At 39.7% G+C, this 13,724-nt stretch overlaps 1 protein-coding gene across 4 annotated transcripts in view; it reads left to right on the top strand.

The window, feature by feature from the left end:
- UBE2D2 (ubiquitin conjugating enzyme E2 D2) overlaps positions 1-7,773 on the top strand; it is a 41,024-nt gene extending 33,251 nt beyond the window's left edge. For all 4 annotated transcript variants that reach the window (XM_070746959.1, XM_070746961.1, XM_070746963.1 and 1 more), the window contains exons 6-7: positions 5,702-5,795; positions 6,895-7,773. In XM_070746959.1, the coding sequence (XP_070603060.1) occupies positions 5,702-5,795; positions 6,895-6,940 (140 nt within the window). In that variant the 3' untranslated portion in view covers positions 6,941-7,773. The remainder of the gene's footprint in view (positions 1-5,701; positions 5,796-6,894) is intronic.
- Positions 7,774-13,724: the final 5,951 nt, after the last annotated feature.

The following is a 13,724-nucleotide window of genomic DNA, read 5'->3' as shown; positions in this document are numbered from 1 at the left end:
CCTATTGCTTCCCTATTTTTTCACGCCGCAAAAGAGGAGGGCTTATATTCATACTCAGTATAGCTAAACCCCTATGTAGCAAAATACCTTAAATATATTTTTGAAAACTTTAAAAATAAATCACCCTAAAAGGAGTATTAACAGAGTCCTGTTCTTACCATGGAAAATCCATTTAGTTTTGAACCTTTCATTAACACCAACATCAGGAAGAACAAATAGAAGGGTTTTTTTGAGTTCTTATAGGAGAAAGGGGACCATAGTTCCCTCTAAGCTGAGCAGTGAGCAATCGCTCACTTAAAAATCATAATCAACTCAGAGTTTTCCAAACCTGCCCAGAAGCCGAGAGGGAAAGAGTGAGAGGGAAGGAGAGAGAGGGGAAGAGAGGAAGAGAGAGAAACAGATAGAAAAAAGAGAGGAAGGAAAAGAGAAAGAAAAAGAATGGGAGTAAGGAAGAGAGAAAGAAAATCAAAATCTAGTTTGAAACTAGCTCAACTATTTAAGTGGCATTTTGATATTGATAGAGTTGCCCTATTATGAGCTCACTTTTATAGACACACAGTACAGTATTTTATTTTGAAATTCTCTGAGGCAAAACAGGGTAGGTTTTTTGTTTGTTTGTTTGTTTGTTTATTTATTATTTCTGTGCCGCCCACTCCAAAAAAAAATTAGAGGGAACACTGAAGGGGACAACTAATTTCTATAACACTCCTTTAAATTAGCATATCAGTTCTCTAACATTTTCTTATGTTTAAAATATAGGTACATCGATTGAAATATTGCAATCTCATTATGAATATTTTTATTTAACAAACTAGAACCTTGCTTTATGATTTTCAGATTGCATAAGCATGGTTGCATGAATAATCCTTTATTCATTTTTAAACTTTCAGGTATTCAGTAAATTTGTGGATAGGTTCTGGTAAAATTATCCTATTTTTAATAGTATGAGATGCATCTCTCCACCACCACTACCCCCAAGAGGCTGAAAATTTGGGTGTGTATTATTTATTTATTTATTAGATTTGTATGCCGCCCCTCTCTGCAGACTCGGGGCGGCATACAAATCTAGTAAATAAATAAAACTCCAAATATTTTTGAAGCTTTTTTTCTCAGCCCTAATGCGCTAAGGATCTTCCAGGCTTGCAGGCTTTTTTCATTGCTACTCCCCCCCCAAAGAATGTTGTTTTAAGCCCCAAACAGGGGATAAAATAATGTGCTGAAGCTGACCTGATTAAACGTGCTAGCCAGTCCCACAGAGTTGGCCTTATCCGGGTCCCGTCGACGAAATCCGTTGACGAAACAATGTTGTCTGGTGGGACCCAGGGGAAGAGCCTTCTCTGTGGTGGCCCCGACCCTCTGGAATCAACTCCCCCCGGAAATTAGGATTGCCCCCACCCTTCTTGCCTTTCACAAACTCCTCAAAACCCACTTCTGTTGTCAGGCATGGGGAAATTGATTCCCCTGGGCCATTTCCGCTTTATGTATGGTCTGTACGAGATATATGATTGTTTTTATATTAAGGGTTTTAAATTGTTTTTAAGTATTGGATTTGTACTGTTTCTTGTTGGGAGCCACTCCGAGTCTTCGGAGAGGGGCGGCATACAAATCTAATAAACAAACAAACAAACAAACAAACAAACAAATATTTGGTAGGGAGATTTCCCCCACTATTTTCCTCCCCAAAAACTAAATTGTGTATTATACTTCCGTGCATCTTATACACTGAAAAATACAGTTAAATAGTTTTATCTGCCCACCATTGCATTTAAGTGTGTATTCTAAATTCCCTTTGTTGGTTGTAATAGTTTGGTTTTCTAAAGCTTGTAATATTGCTATAGTATTGCACATTGATCTTATATTGTCCAACACTGCACATGTCATTATGATGTATTCATAATGCAACTCATAATGTTGTACGATATTTTATGTAGATTCTCCTAGTACAGAGGTTGGCAAAATTGGCTCTTCTATGACATGTGGACTTCCACTCCCAGATTTCCTGAGCCAATCATGCTAGCTTAGGAATTCTGAGAGTTGAAATCCAAGTAGAAGGAGCCAGCTTTACCTGTCCCCTGTCCTAGTAAATAAGTTAAAATTTAAAGCAAATTTTAAATGCTAGAGAAAACGTTTTATCTTGTATTATAATGTTTTATTTTAAAGAAAAATATATTAAGAAATTTTATATATTGAAATTTATAGTTTCTGGTACTTTCAGTTAGGCAGCTATATCATCAAGCTTTGAATATCTGTATATGTTTACAGAATAAAGTTGTTTTGATTTACCTAAAAGAATGATTAATTTTTATTATATTTGGTACTACAGTGATCCCTCGATTATCGCGAGGGTTCCGTTCCAAGACCCCTCGCGATAATCGATTTTTCGCGATGTAGGGTTGCGGAAGTAAAAACACCATCTGCGCATGCGCACCCTTTTTTCATGGCCGCGCATGCACAGATGGTGGAGTTTGCGTGGGCGGCGGGGAAGACCCAGGGAAGGTTCCTTCGGCCGCCCAGCAGCTGATCTGCTCAGCAGCGCAGCGAGGAGCCGAATCGGGGTTTCCCCTTTGCGTGGGCGGCGGGGAAACCCCGATCTTTGTCTGCTCGCTGCTGCTGCGGCCGCCCAGCAGCTGATCTGCTCGGCAGCGCAGCAGCAGCGAGCAGACGAAGATCGGGGTTTCCCCGCCGCCCACGCAAAGGGGAAACCCCGATTCGGCTCCTCGCTGCGCTGCCGAGCAGATCAGCTGCTGGGCGGCCGAAGGAACCTTCCCTGGGTCTTCCTCGCTGATGCCCCCGCTCGCCCGCCGCCCGCCCGCCGCCCGCCAGCAAGAGGGGGAGAGATAGAGAAAGAGAGAGAAGGAAAGAAAGAGATGAGAGAGGGAGGAAGAGAGTGTGAGAGAGGAAGAAGCAAGATAGAGAAAGAGAGAGAGAAAGAAAGATGAGAAAGGAAGGAAGAGAGTGACGTCATCGGGTGGGAAAAATCGCGATATAGCGTTTCGCGAAGAACGAGATCACGAAAATCGAGGGATCACTGTATTCAGATCTAGTCTGGTTAGTTTTACAGTTGTGACCTTGTTTATTCAAATATGTTTGACATCTAACACCCTCTGTTTTCTAGCCACATACAATTCAGACAAAATTCAGACATAAGTTACTCAGAAACTTTCTTACATAATAGTCTATTTAACATTTATCATCAGTTCATAATAAAATAATTAAGGTGGAATCAAACCGTCCTTTAGGAAAAAAACAATTAAGTTAGTGATAATATATCTAAAGAATGTCAGCAAATAGTTTTAAGGTTTTTGTCTAGCTGCTTCCCCTGCCCCCAAAATTAGAGATGCTCCTTTAAGAGATATTGCAAAAACATAATATTGCTTTAAGAAAATGCACTGTGCTGCAAATTCCTCCTCAAAAGGCTCTGTCACTTCTTTCTTTGCCAGAACTTTTATTGTGTACATGGAGTATCTGCTGGATAGGTATGAGTTCCATAAAGGGCTTATTAAATGTTTTCCTTTGTGGCTAACATTATAGCAGAAATTATCCAATACAGCTGCAATTGCTGTTCTAGAAGATATTTCTGTTTCATTGGGTAGTTGAGACAATCTCCAAGACAAGGTTGGATGGGAAGTGCCTCCTTGGCAACATACTGTTAAGGATATCTGGAAAACCAAAGATTAAAGGGAAACCATGCCTTCTATTCTTAAGAGGGGGGAAAAAAGAACACAGGAGATTTAAAAAAAGAAAAAAACATCTGGTAGTCACATTCAAACGAAATTAATCTTATCAAAGGGATTTCTGATTCTACAAATTAGACTACAACTTGACTATTGAGAGTGGACGGCTGGACTTTATGGACCAGTGATTTAGTCCAGCAGGGCACTGCTTATGTTCTTGAACTGATTGTTGCAGGATATACAGACGTACATACATGCATTAAATTCTTTTCTTAACAGAAGCTAGTGGTAGCTTCTTTTCCTCTGAAAGAATAGATTTCCAAGTGCCGCCCCATAATTTCTACTAGTTACAAGGGTACTAAAGAGAATCAGATGTGCCTTAGCAGTGGAGAATATAGGGCCATGATGGCAAAAATATGGCACAGATGCCACAGGTTGCCTGCAGAGCCACATCAGAGGGCACATAAGGCATTGCCCTATGTCAGCTCCAGTGCGCATATGCGCACTAGCCACCTAATTTTTGGGCTTGAGATAGGTTGTTTCGCCCTTTGGATGCTTCAGGGAAGCTTTCCTGAAGCCCAGAGTGCAAAAAACTGCCCAACGGGCAAACCGGAAATTCAGAAAAACGGATTTCTGGTTTGCCCCTATGCTGTTTTTCACAGTCCAAGGCTTCAGGAAGCTTTCCTGAAGGGCTCCAGAATGCGAAAAAAGCACAACAGCAAACCGGAAGTCCGTTTTTCCAAACTTCTGGTTTGGCTGCTTTTTTTTACCATCCCAGGTTTCAGTGAGGCCTCAGCGTATACGTGGGGACAGTGGGTGGTTGTGCGCATGCGTAGCGCAGGGGTGTGCATATGTGTGGGGGAGGGAATGAGTGTTCGTACATGCATGCGTGCTAGCACACACACATACTCTTTTTTGGCATGTGAACCAAAAAAGGTTTGTCATCACTGATACAGGCCATGTCATTGAGCCTTAGTATTTCTCCACCAACTCTAGCAGTTTTCCATACCAACCTGAATTGCTGCAACCAACTTAACTTGAGTATGCAAAATCATTAATTTAGGATACTCTGAATTATTAATAAGAGGTATCCCCTTATCCAAAAAGTATTTTACTCAGAGAATATGTGAGATCCATTGGGGACCTTTATTGAATGCAAGGCAGTTGGCTTACACATGTAGTTTCCTTTTTCCAACATGAGCTGTAAATGGGGTTTTCAACCAGATATCCTGTGTAGACAAGCCATGGCATTATCCTTGATTTTTTCACATTGTAAGTATTGTCTTGATTCTCATTCTATCAAATACTCAGAAGAAATTCAAATAATTCCTCATTTCTTAACATGTCTATATATACAGATATTTATATTGGAACCCATTAATTGTTCTCAAAAACCCCAAATTCTTTTTTTTCTCAGCTTGATGTCCCTGAAAGTTGTGGTTTTTGTAGGCATCATTTTGGCCAGGTGGATTTCCAGCTGATAGTACTCTCACTTTCTAATATGTCTTTTTTATAATAATTATTTTGAAACAATCTCCTATCAATTCCTAAAATTAATAATCTTTCAGGGGCTTATCTTCCCCTTGTTTTGCCCTAGTCCGTCTTATCACTGACAAGCTGAATTAAAAAGAGCCATGTGATTGTCCTGCCTCCTTGGGCAGTGGATGAATTTAACACATTCTGTATCACACATTAGAAGAAACTTTAATAAATAGTGTTTAGTGCTTATTCTAGGGTTGGCAAAACTGTCACTATTTTGGACTTCATTTCAGACTTTGTATTAGTCTGCAAACTGGGGCTGTCTAATTCAGTATTGTATGTACAGGGGTAATAAGGGAGGCATTTGTAGAAAACAGCTTGTCAAATAGATATTTATCTCATCCAAATTTTAAAAATGATGAAAACGATTGACTTAAATCTCTTTTAGGGGGCCTGAAAGGAAATTAAATGCTGTTTGTTCAGACAATGACCAGCAAAATCTTTAGGGAGAATTTCAATCTTAAATGATGTGTTTTTATTTCCTCTAGTACTTTTGTCCATCTGTTCTCTGTTGTGTGATCCCAATCCAGATGATCCTTTAGTGCCTGAGATTGCACGGATCTACAAAACAGATAGAGAAAAGTGAGTATGGTAGTCAAACACCTTAAAAATAAAATGGTTAGATTATTTTTTAAAAAATAAGGAGAATATTTTAATTTGTGACTATATTGTGATACCAGGGATATTTTTTTCTTGTTCAAGAGGAATGTCTTCTGTTAGCAGCTCTGTATTTTTAGCTTTAAAATATAATTATTAGTTAGGGATAAGGTTTACTCCTCAGCTAGATTGATTAATCCACTGAAATTCTAGTCATTATTATTTGTACTTTTACACATTATTTTACAATTGCCTCTCTTAGGCCTTTCAGTTTCTGCTTTTAGGCTGCAGAGGGAGGAACAACTTAAACTTCTATCACAAATCACATGATTCAGGTGGTGGTAGGTGAACAAAAAATACATGAGACGTGGCATGATTAATAACGATGAATACTCCAGTAGAAAATCTTTTGAGGTTCTGTTGGTTCCATTTTAAAGAAATAATTTCCCATGCACTATTATAGCTACATTATTCTTCCTGTGACATTACTGCTGTACCACTAAGCAGTAATCCTGCTAACAATTAAGAATCACCTGGAAAAAAAAATAATTAGGTTTGAGTACAATGAAAATGACTGTTTTGGACTTCTGGACCTAGAAAATTGTATAGGTGATAAAGGAGTACATCAGAATTCATTATTTTGAATTATTTTACAAATAGAAATTTAAACAAGATAGTTGATCTGTAACATAATCTGTAACTTATATTTTTCTATTACTAACATTAAAAGAAATTGAAATGACCAAATTTCATACTTTGCAGCCTGTGCAGTGCATGATGTTAGAGGTAAAGAAAGTAAGGTCAAAAGTATAAAATACACTATGTGTATGTGTCGGTGTGCACTTGCTCATTTGTGGGTGTGTTAGGAAAGGTTCATCAGGCAGTGTTGGGATTATTTTTGAAAGATATTCTTAACTGCTAGTAGGAGATACCAGAAATGTTTCTGCCTGTTATTCTAAGAACAGTGTTGGAGTGGATGTGATTATTTATTTAGCATATGGCATCTACATATGTTATTTTTATTAGCTGCTTTGATGTTTGGTGAAGCTTACCTATTGTTAATCATCTTTCTTTATGTATACAGGTACAACAGAATAGCGCGAGAATGGACTCAGAAGTATGCGATGTAATTAAAAGAAATTATTGGATAACCTCTACAAATAAAGATAGGGGAACTCTGAAAGAGAAAGTCCTTTTGATTTCCATTTGACTGCTTTCTATGAGCCCACGCCTCATCTTCCCCTGTGCACATGTTTACCTGATACAGCAGTGCTGCGTGTTGTACACACTTGGAACAACGAAATACTGTATTCCATACCAACATTGACTCCTAGCAAAGAAATGTGTGTGAAAAGCCAGTTCTTCTATCAAAGTCTAGTTGTGAGCATAAAAGCATTCCTAAGAGATTTCAATTGGGCACTTAAAACCAACCATGAAGGGAGAGGGGAAGAATAAATTGTTTCTTGTGTTTCTGGGAACTTTTGATGATGATTCAAGAGGATGCTTTTTAAAAATGGAATCCTTTTAAACTCATAACTGTAATGAAAAAAATGTGAAGAACTTAAAGCTGTTCTGTATTTTATTCTGAAGGACCTACTAAGGTAAATGTATGACCAATAAGATCAAATTGTACCTACATCCTGTGTTTAAAAGTCTGAGTTTAACTGGTCAGAAATTAAATGCATTGGAGCTATTAGTGCATCAAGTGATGTTGATTTTATTTCAAATCTCCCCCTGCCCCTTTCCCTCCCTTTCATAATTTTGGTTTGTATGTGTTTTCTCAATTAACATAGCTAATAGCTCTTATTTTCTTAAGTTTTTAATGGCTTAGGTCTTTCTGGATGTAAGGGTAAAAATTCATTTGACAGACTTGTGTATATTTAAAGACCCAGCTGCTCCTTTGGAGCTTGTACGTTCAAGAATGATTAATCTGTGTAATAAACTGATTACTACAGTCATTACATATAACTGTGTGAATAGGCTTTATTTTCAGTTGTCTTAAAAATCACTCTTAAGAATCAGTTTTCTTTTGATGGTTGCATTTGAGAATTGTGAATCTTCAAGGATTCATCATTAAAGGCTGTACATCTGTGGGAAAAATTGATTAGTTTGACTTCAGTTTCAATTCTGATAGTATTAACTTCCATGTTGACATTCTGGATGATTTGGGTTTTTATGTCAGACCAAGATTGCTAACCCTAGTAATGGGTTTGCAAATTAAGTATCACACAATTTTATTTCATCTGTTGTGGAATATACTGTACATAAGGAATAAAAATTGGGCAAAATGGTAACATCTTAATACAGTACTACAGATTATGAGAAAATTAGTTTTCAAAAATGTTACCCTCAGTATTTGAAAATATCTACTGTGTATGTATATTTTCAAGAAACCTTCTAAGAATTATAAAATTACAGGCTAGGAGATGATGAATACTCAATATTCAGATAAATCTATACATTCTGGGCACAGTTGAGAATAAATTCCCAATAGTTACGTTTTACATTTATCCTATTTGCTAATTTTATGAGTGTTCTTTACTTGCAGATATGTAGCAATAATGTAGCATAATGTAAAAGTATTCAAGGTCATATTACATAATTTCTAAGAGTCCATTATTTTACCATAATGTTGATAAGATTGACCTCTGAGTTAACTCACCTGGGGCATTCGATGAATTGATGCCTAATCTGAGATGCAAACAAAAATTTGGAGCTTTCATCAGGATGCTCTGACAATCAATGGAATAATTAGTATGTGAGTGCCACATTTCCATTGATAAAAACAATTTATGCTAAAGGAATTGAATTCACCTTGAAGCATTCTTCTTGCTCATTTCCTGCAACTTCTGTGAACTTTCTATAGCTTTCCAAAGCAAAGTTTGAATGTACAAGAGAATTGCCAAGAAAATATGCAGGTTGTGAAGATTGTATTTAATTACACTTTGCATAGTAGCCTAAGCATTACATGTGGTAAAATTGTATACACAATAAATGTTTACTACTACAAAAGTGGACAAACAACAGAAAAGTGATTGAGACACTGGTGCTTATATGTACATGTCAGTCCAAAAACTTGAAGCTTTCTTGATGAAGAATTGAGAAAATGACTATACAGTACTACATAACAATGATGAGAAGTTCTGAGTGTTGGGGGCAGATCAGATAATCTTAAAAGTGGATCTTGGGGAAAACGAATATGGAAGGGGGAAAGTGACAGAAACAAATGAAAATGGAGCAATTTCCAGAAGAGGCAGTATGAGTCCTGAATAAAAGCTGTTTAGAACAAACTAAAAAGAATTGGATTAACAAATGCTAGTTATGCTAATGAGAAGTAGGGAAGTATGCTGGGTGGTGCTAATTTGAAATAAGCTGTTAAAGATCTATATAAAGTATTTGAAAGAAAAAGCATTGTAAAGAATGTAGTCAAAGCAAACAAGATACAAATAAGATTAAAAGAAGCAGAGAAAATATTAGTTTTGGTTGCAATTAAAATAATTTTGGGGGTTGGTAAAAAAGGCCTCCGGCAGAGTGAATGGGATTAAAAATAGTTGCAATTAAATTACTTGTTTGGAGTACATATGAAAGTAAGCTATGTAGTACATATGAAAGTAAGCTATGTAGCTGTCTGGGAATGAAGTTGGAGCAAGGGAATGCTGAAAGAATATTTTAGAGAATTATGTGGAAATGGCAGCGATATAGCAATAGCAATAGCATTTAGACTTATATACTGCTTCATAGTGCTTTTTCAGCTCTCTCTAAGCGGTTTTACAGAATCAGCATATTGCCCCAACCACCAGAATCAGCATATTGCCCCAACTCATTTTACCCACCTTGGAAGGATGGAAGGCTGAGTCAACTTTGAGCCGGTGGTGAGATTTGAACTGCTGAACTACAGCTAGCAGTTAGCTGAAGTAGCCTACAATGCTGCACTCTAACCACTGTGCCACCCCGGCTCTTATATCAAAGCGATATATCAAAGAGTGGGATTAAAATTATTAAAATAATGGCATTAGCCAAGAAAAACAAAAAACAAAAATAATGTCAAAATGCCATGAGAATGTAAATGAGTAGTAAAACTGCAGGTGTTGATTGTATAAATTGGAAAATATTAATAAATCCAAATTAAGAGAATATCTGTAGCTCAGGGTTGAACTGGAGTCCTTTGTGTACTCAGGTTTGTTGTTTGCTTGCAGACTTTTCATTACCTAATTAAGTGATATCATTGTAGTAAGTTGCTCCCTGCTTATACACAGTAGCTCACCCTGCCAGCTTGACAGGTGTGGGTGTGATTTGCTCCTTGGTAGTTCTTTGATTATTATTTTTTACCTGTTTGCCTGCTGTTAATCCCTACTTATCTGGGTGTTGGTTGCTGAAGAGGATGTATTCTGAACTTTTTCTTAATCTCTTTCTTAATCTCTTGAATAGTTTGTAAATATACAGTAGTTTATTTCTATGTGTCTATAGATAGCTGATTCATCTGAATGTCAAGCTTCCAGGAATTGCCTAGCATTTTTGGATTTAGCTTGGTCTAGAATGCTCATAATTTCTCAGTTGAAACTATGGTTGACTCTTCCATGTAAGATTAAGGGGGTTTTATTCATAGATGTGCTGTGCTAGTCTTCTGTCTGTCTGTCTTATCTAGTGGCTGTTACAGTCCTTAACACTGTATGTTTTAGATTAGGGGCGTTAAACTGGCAGCCTGCAGGCTGGATGTATCACACATAGGCCACGGCCGCTCCAGCTCCACGAAGGGGGAAAATGTCATGTGACAGCAATATGAGAGCACGAGTTTGATCCCTGTGTCATAGATGACTCTCTGTTTTTTCTTGTTGAGCTATTCGGCCTTTTGGTTTACTTAAAATGTTTTGGAAGAGTGGATTTAATAGATTTATATGCTACGGTAATGCCTTGTAGTTGCGATAGTCTTTTGACTGTTCTTGATATACAGTGATCCCTCGATTTTCGCGGGGGTTACGTTCCAAGACCTCCCACAAAAATCGATTTTCCGCGAAGTAGCGGCGCGGAAGTAAAAACACCATCTGTGCATGCGCGCCCTTTTTCCATGGCCGCACAAGGGCTTGAAGTTGGAGGTGGGGAGGCGGGGAGCGACGAAAGTGCTGGCAATGATTGCTTTTAATGTCGGCCACCCACCCAGCGCCTCCGGCCTCCTCGCCGCTACCCCCCGCCTGCCCGATTCGCCCCTCTCACCGGCTTTCTTGGGGCACGAGTCCTCCTGCAGCAGCGCTGGCGGCTACGGCCGCTCTGAGTGCTTTTAGAATGCCCGTCCCACCCCTCTTGTAGTCCCTTGGCTGAGAGCGCTTTCGTCCCAGCTGTCAGCGAGGGGGGCTGCAGGAGGCGGGACAGGCGTTCTCACAGAGAGCAACAGAGAGAGCGAGATGGAAAGGAGAGAGGGAGAAAGAGAGAAATGAGAAAATGATTGAAGCAGAGAATGACAGGAAAGAGAGAGAGAAGTGACTCTTGAATGAAAGCATACAGTATAGCATACAGTATGGTAAAAGCACTTAAACAATGACAGAATAAAAAACCCCAGCCCTCACCTGTGTTTGAATTTACAATATTCATTCATTCACTCACTCATTCATTCATTCTTCTATGTCACTCAGTCCCAACACTTTTAACCCATAAATTACCATTTCCCATCCCCTTAATTACCATTTCCCCTTCCCATTACCTCTACCTGTACCTGTACAGTACTATACTGTACACATTGAATAAGACACTTAGTCATCCTGATAATAAATTATAACAATATTTATTTACATTTTTTGTGGGGGGGGGGGTTAGCATAACTAGGATAACTCGGGATCTTCTTCTATCACCATTTCTACAATGGACGCTGCAGGTGATGGTGTGACAGACCTCTTGGTTTTCGTGACAAACATAGTTATGGGCAGTTGTTGGTGCAGTTTCTTTTTCTGGGCTAACATGGCTCTGTGTGGTGCAAAGGTGTTGTCAAGGGAGGCCTTAAAGTGTATAGAGCGAGTCATGTTGGGATCCCAAAGTTCCACCATGTGTTGGAGATGTGCAGCAGCTCTGTTCAGTTCTGCAAGCCGCTCAAGCGTTAGGCCAACATCTTCTTCTTCCTCAGCTTGTTCAGCTTCCTCTTCCTCCTTCACTCGCTGACCTGGTCAGCTCCTCCAGATCTTTGTCTGTCAGTGGTAGGCCATGCTCATCAAGCAACCCATGGACTTCATCGGGTGTCATGTCACTGAAGCCTTCTCCACCCAGTGCTTGTGTGAGCTTCACAGATTTCTGGACTGCAGCATGTTGAATTTCTTAGGGAGCAAATCCCTTGTAATCATGCACCACTTCTGGCCACAATTTCTTCCAGCAGGCATTCATTGTCTGTGACTTCATATCCATTAAGGCATTCTGAATGTTCTTCAGACACAATGCGATCGTGTACTGACGCCAGTAGCCCTTCAATGTGAAGTTTTCATCAGCGTCCATTGCTTCCACGAGGCTTCCAAGGGAATTGCGCGTGTACAGTGCCTTAAATGCACGGATAACACCTTGATCCATTGGCTGGATAAGAGATGTGGTGTTTGGTGGCAAGAATTCAACTTGCACCCCAGCATGTTCATGTGCCAGGTCATCATGGCCTAGAGCATTGTCCATTAGGAGAAGCACTTTGAAATTGAGTCCTTTGCCAGCCAAATAATCCTTCACCTGTGGGATGAAGCACTGATGAAACCAGTCCCGCGTGAGGGCTTTTGTAATCCATGCTTTAGGATTATGCATCCAGTACACTGGCAATGCATTCTTATTTCTGTTCTTGAGGGCTCTTGGATTTCGTGACTTATAAATTAGCCCTGGCTTCATCAAGAAGCCTGCTGCATTCCCACACATGATCAAAGTTACCCGATCTTTCTGGGCCTTAAAACCAGGGGCTTTGGCTTCATCTTGCATCAAGAAAGTCCGTGAAGGCATCCTCTTCCAGAACAGGCCTGTTTCGTCCATGTTGAACACCTGTTCTGGAAGGTAGTCCCCTTCTGCAATTAGGTTTTTAAACGTGCCATGGACATACTGCTCGGCTGCACCTGTATCTGCTGAGGCAGCTTCTCCGTGCAATGACACACTCTTCAGGCCATAGCGCCGTTGAAATTTATCGAACCACCCTTTGCTTGCTGTGAATGTGCATGGGGCCGAAGAAGCAGAAGATGTTGATGGCTGGGGGTCTTCAGAGTCATCAGCACCTTCACCAGCACCTTCATCTGCAGAGAATGACAGGAAAGGGAGAGAGAAGTGACTCTTGAATGAAAGCATACAGTACTGTATGGTTAAAGCACTTAAATAATGACAGAATAAAAAACCCCAGCCCTCACCTGCGTTTCCCTCATCTGCATCGCCTCCTTCTGTGTTTGCAAGACGGGTGTAGAGTTGCTGTGCCTTTGTCCGTATGGTGTTGGTATCCAAAGCAATGCTCTTTTTACGGCAGTCTTGTACTCACATGGATAAAGCAGCTTCCATCTTCATAAGGCGTTTGTTTCTAGGCGTCACCATTCTTTTTGCAGCCTTGTTGAATGTTATCAGAGAAGTTTGCCTTATCTTCTTTTCGTCTTTCCGAATGTATCGCACACTCGATTCGTTGATCCCATAATGCCGACCAACATCTGCATAAGAGCGTCCCTCTTTTAGCATGTCCAAAAGTTCAATTTTCTCCTTAATTGTCAGCATCTTCCTGCTCTTTTTAGCGTCGCCGCCTCCGCTCCGCGTGCAACAAGTTGCAAAAGTTCCAAAGCACGCTGGGCTAACACCACTGATTGGCCGAGATTTCTGTCCATCAGCATTGTCGGGCGAAATTTTGCAATGACAACGCTGATTGGCTGAGATTTCGGTGCATCAGCGTTGCCGGGCAAACTGTTTGCGATGGCAAAGCTGATTGGCAGA

The sequence above is a fragment of the Erythrolamprus reginae genome, chromosome 3, assembly GCF_031021105.1.
Source record: "Erythrolamprus reginae isolate rEryReg1 chromosome 3, rEryReg1.hap1, whole genome shotgun sequence".
Lineage (NCBI taxonomy): Eukaryota > Metazoa > Chordata > Lepidosauria > Squamata > Dipsadidae > Erythrolamprus > Erythrolamprus reginae.
The sequence above is the reverse complement of the archived record's forward strand: the minus strand, read 5'-3'. Positions and strand labels throughout refer to the sequence as shown.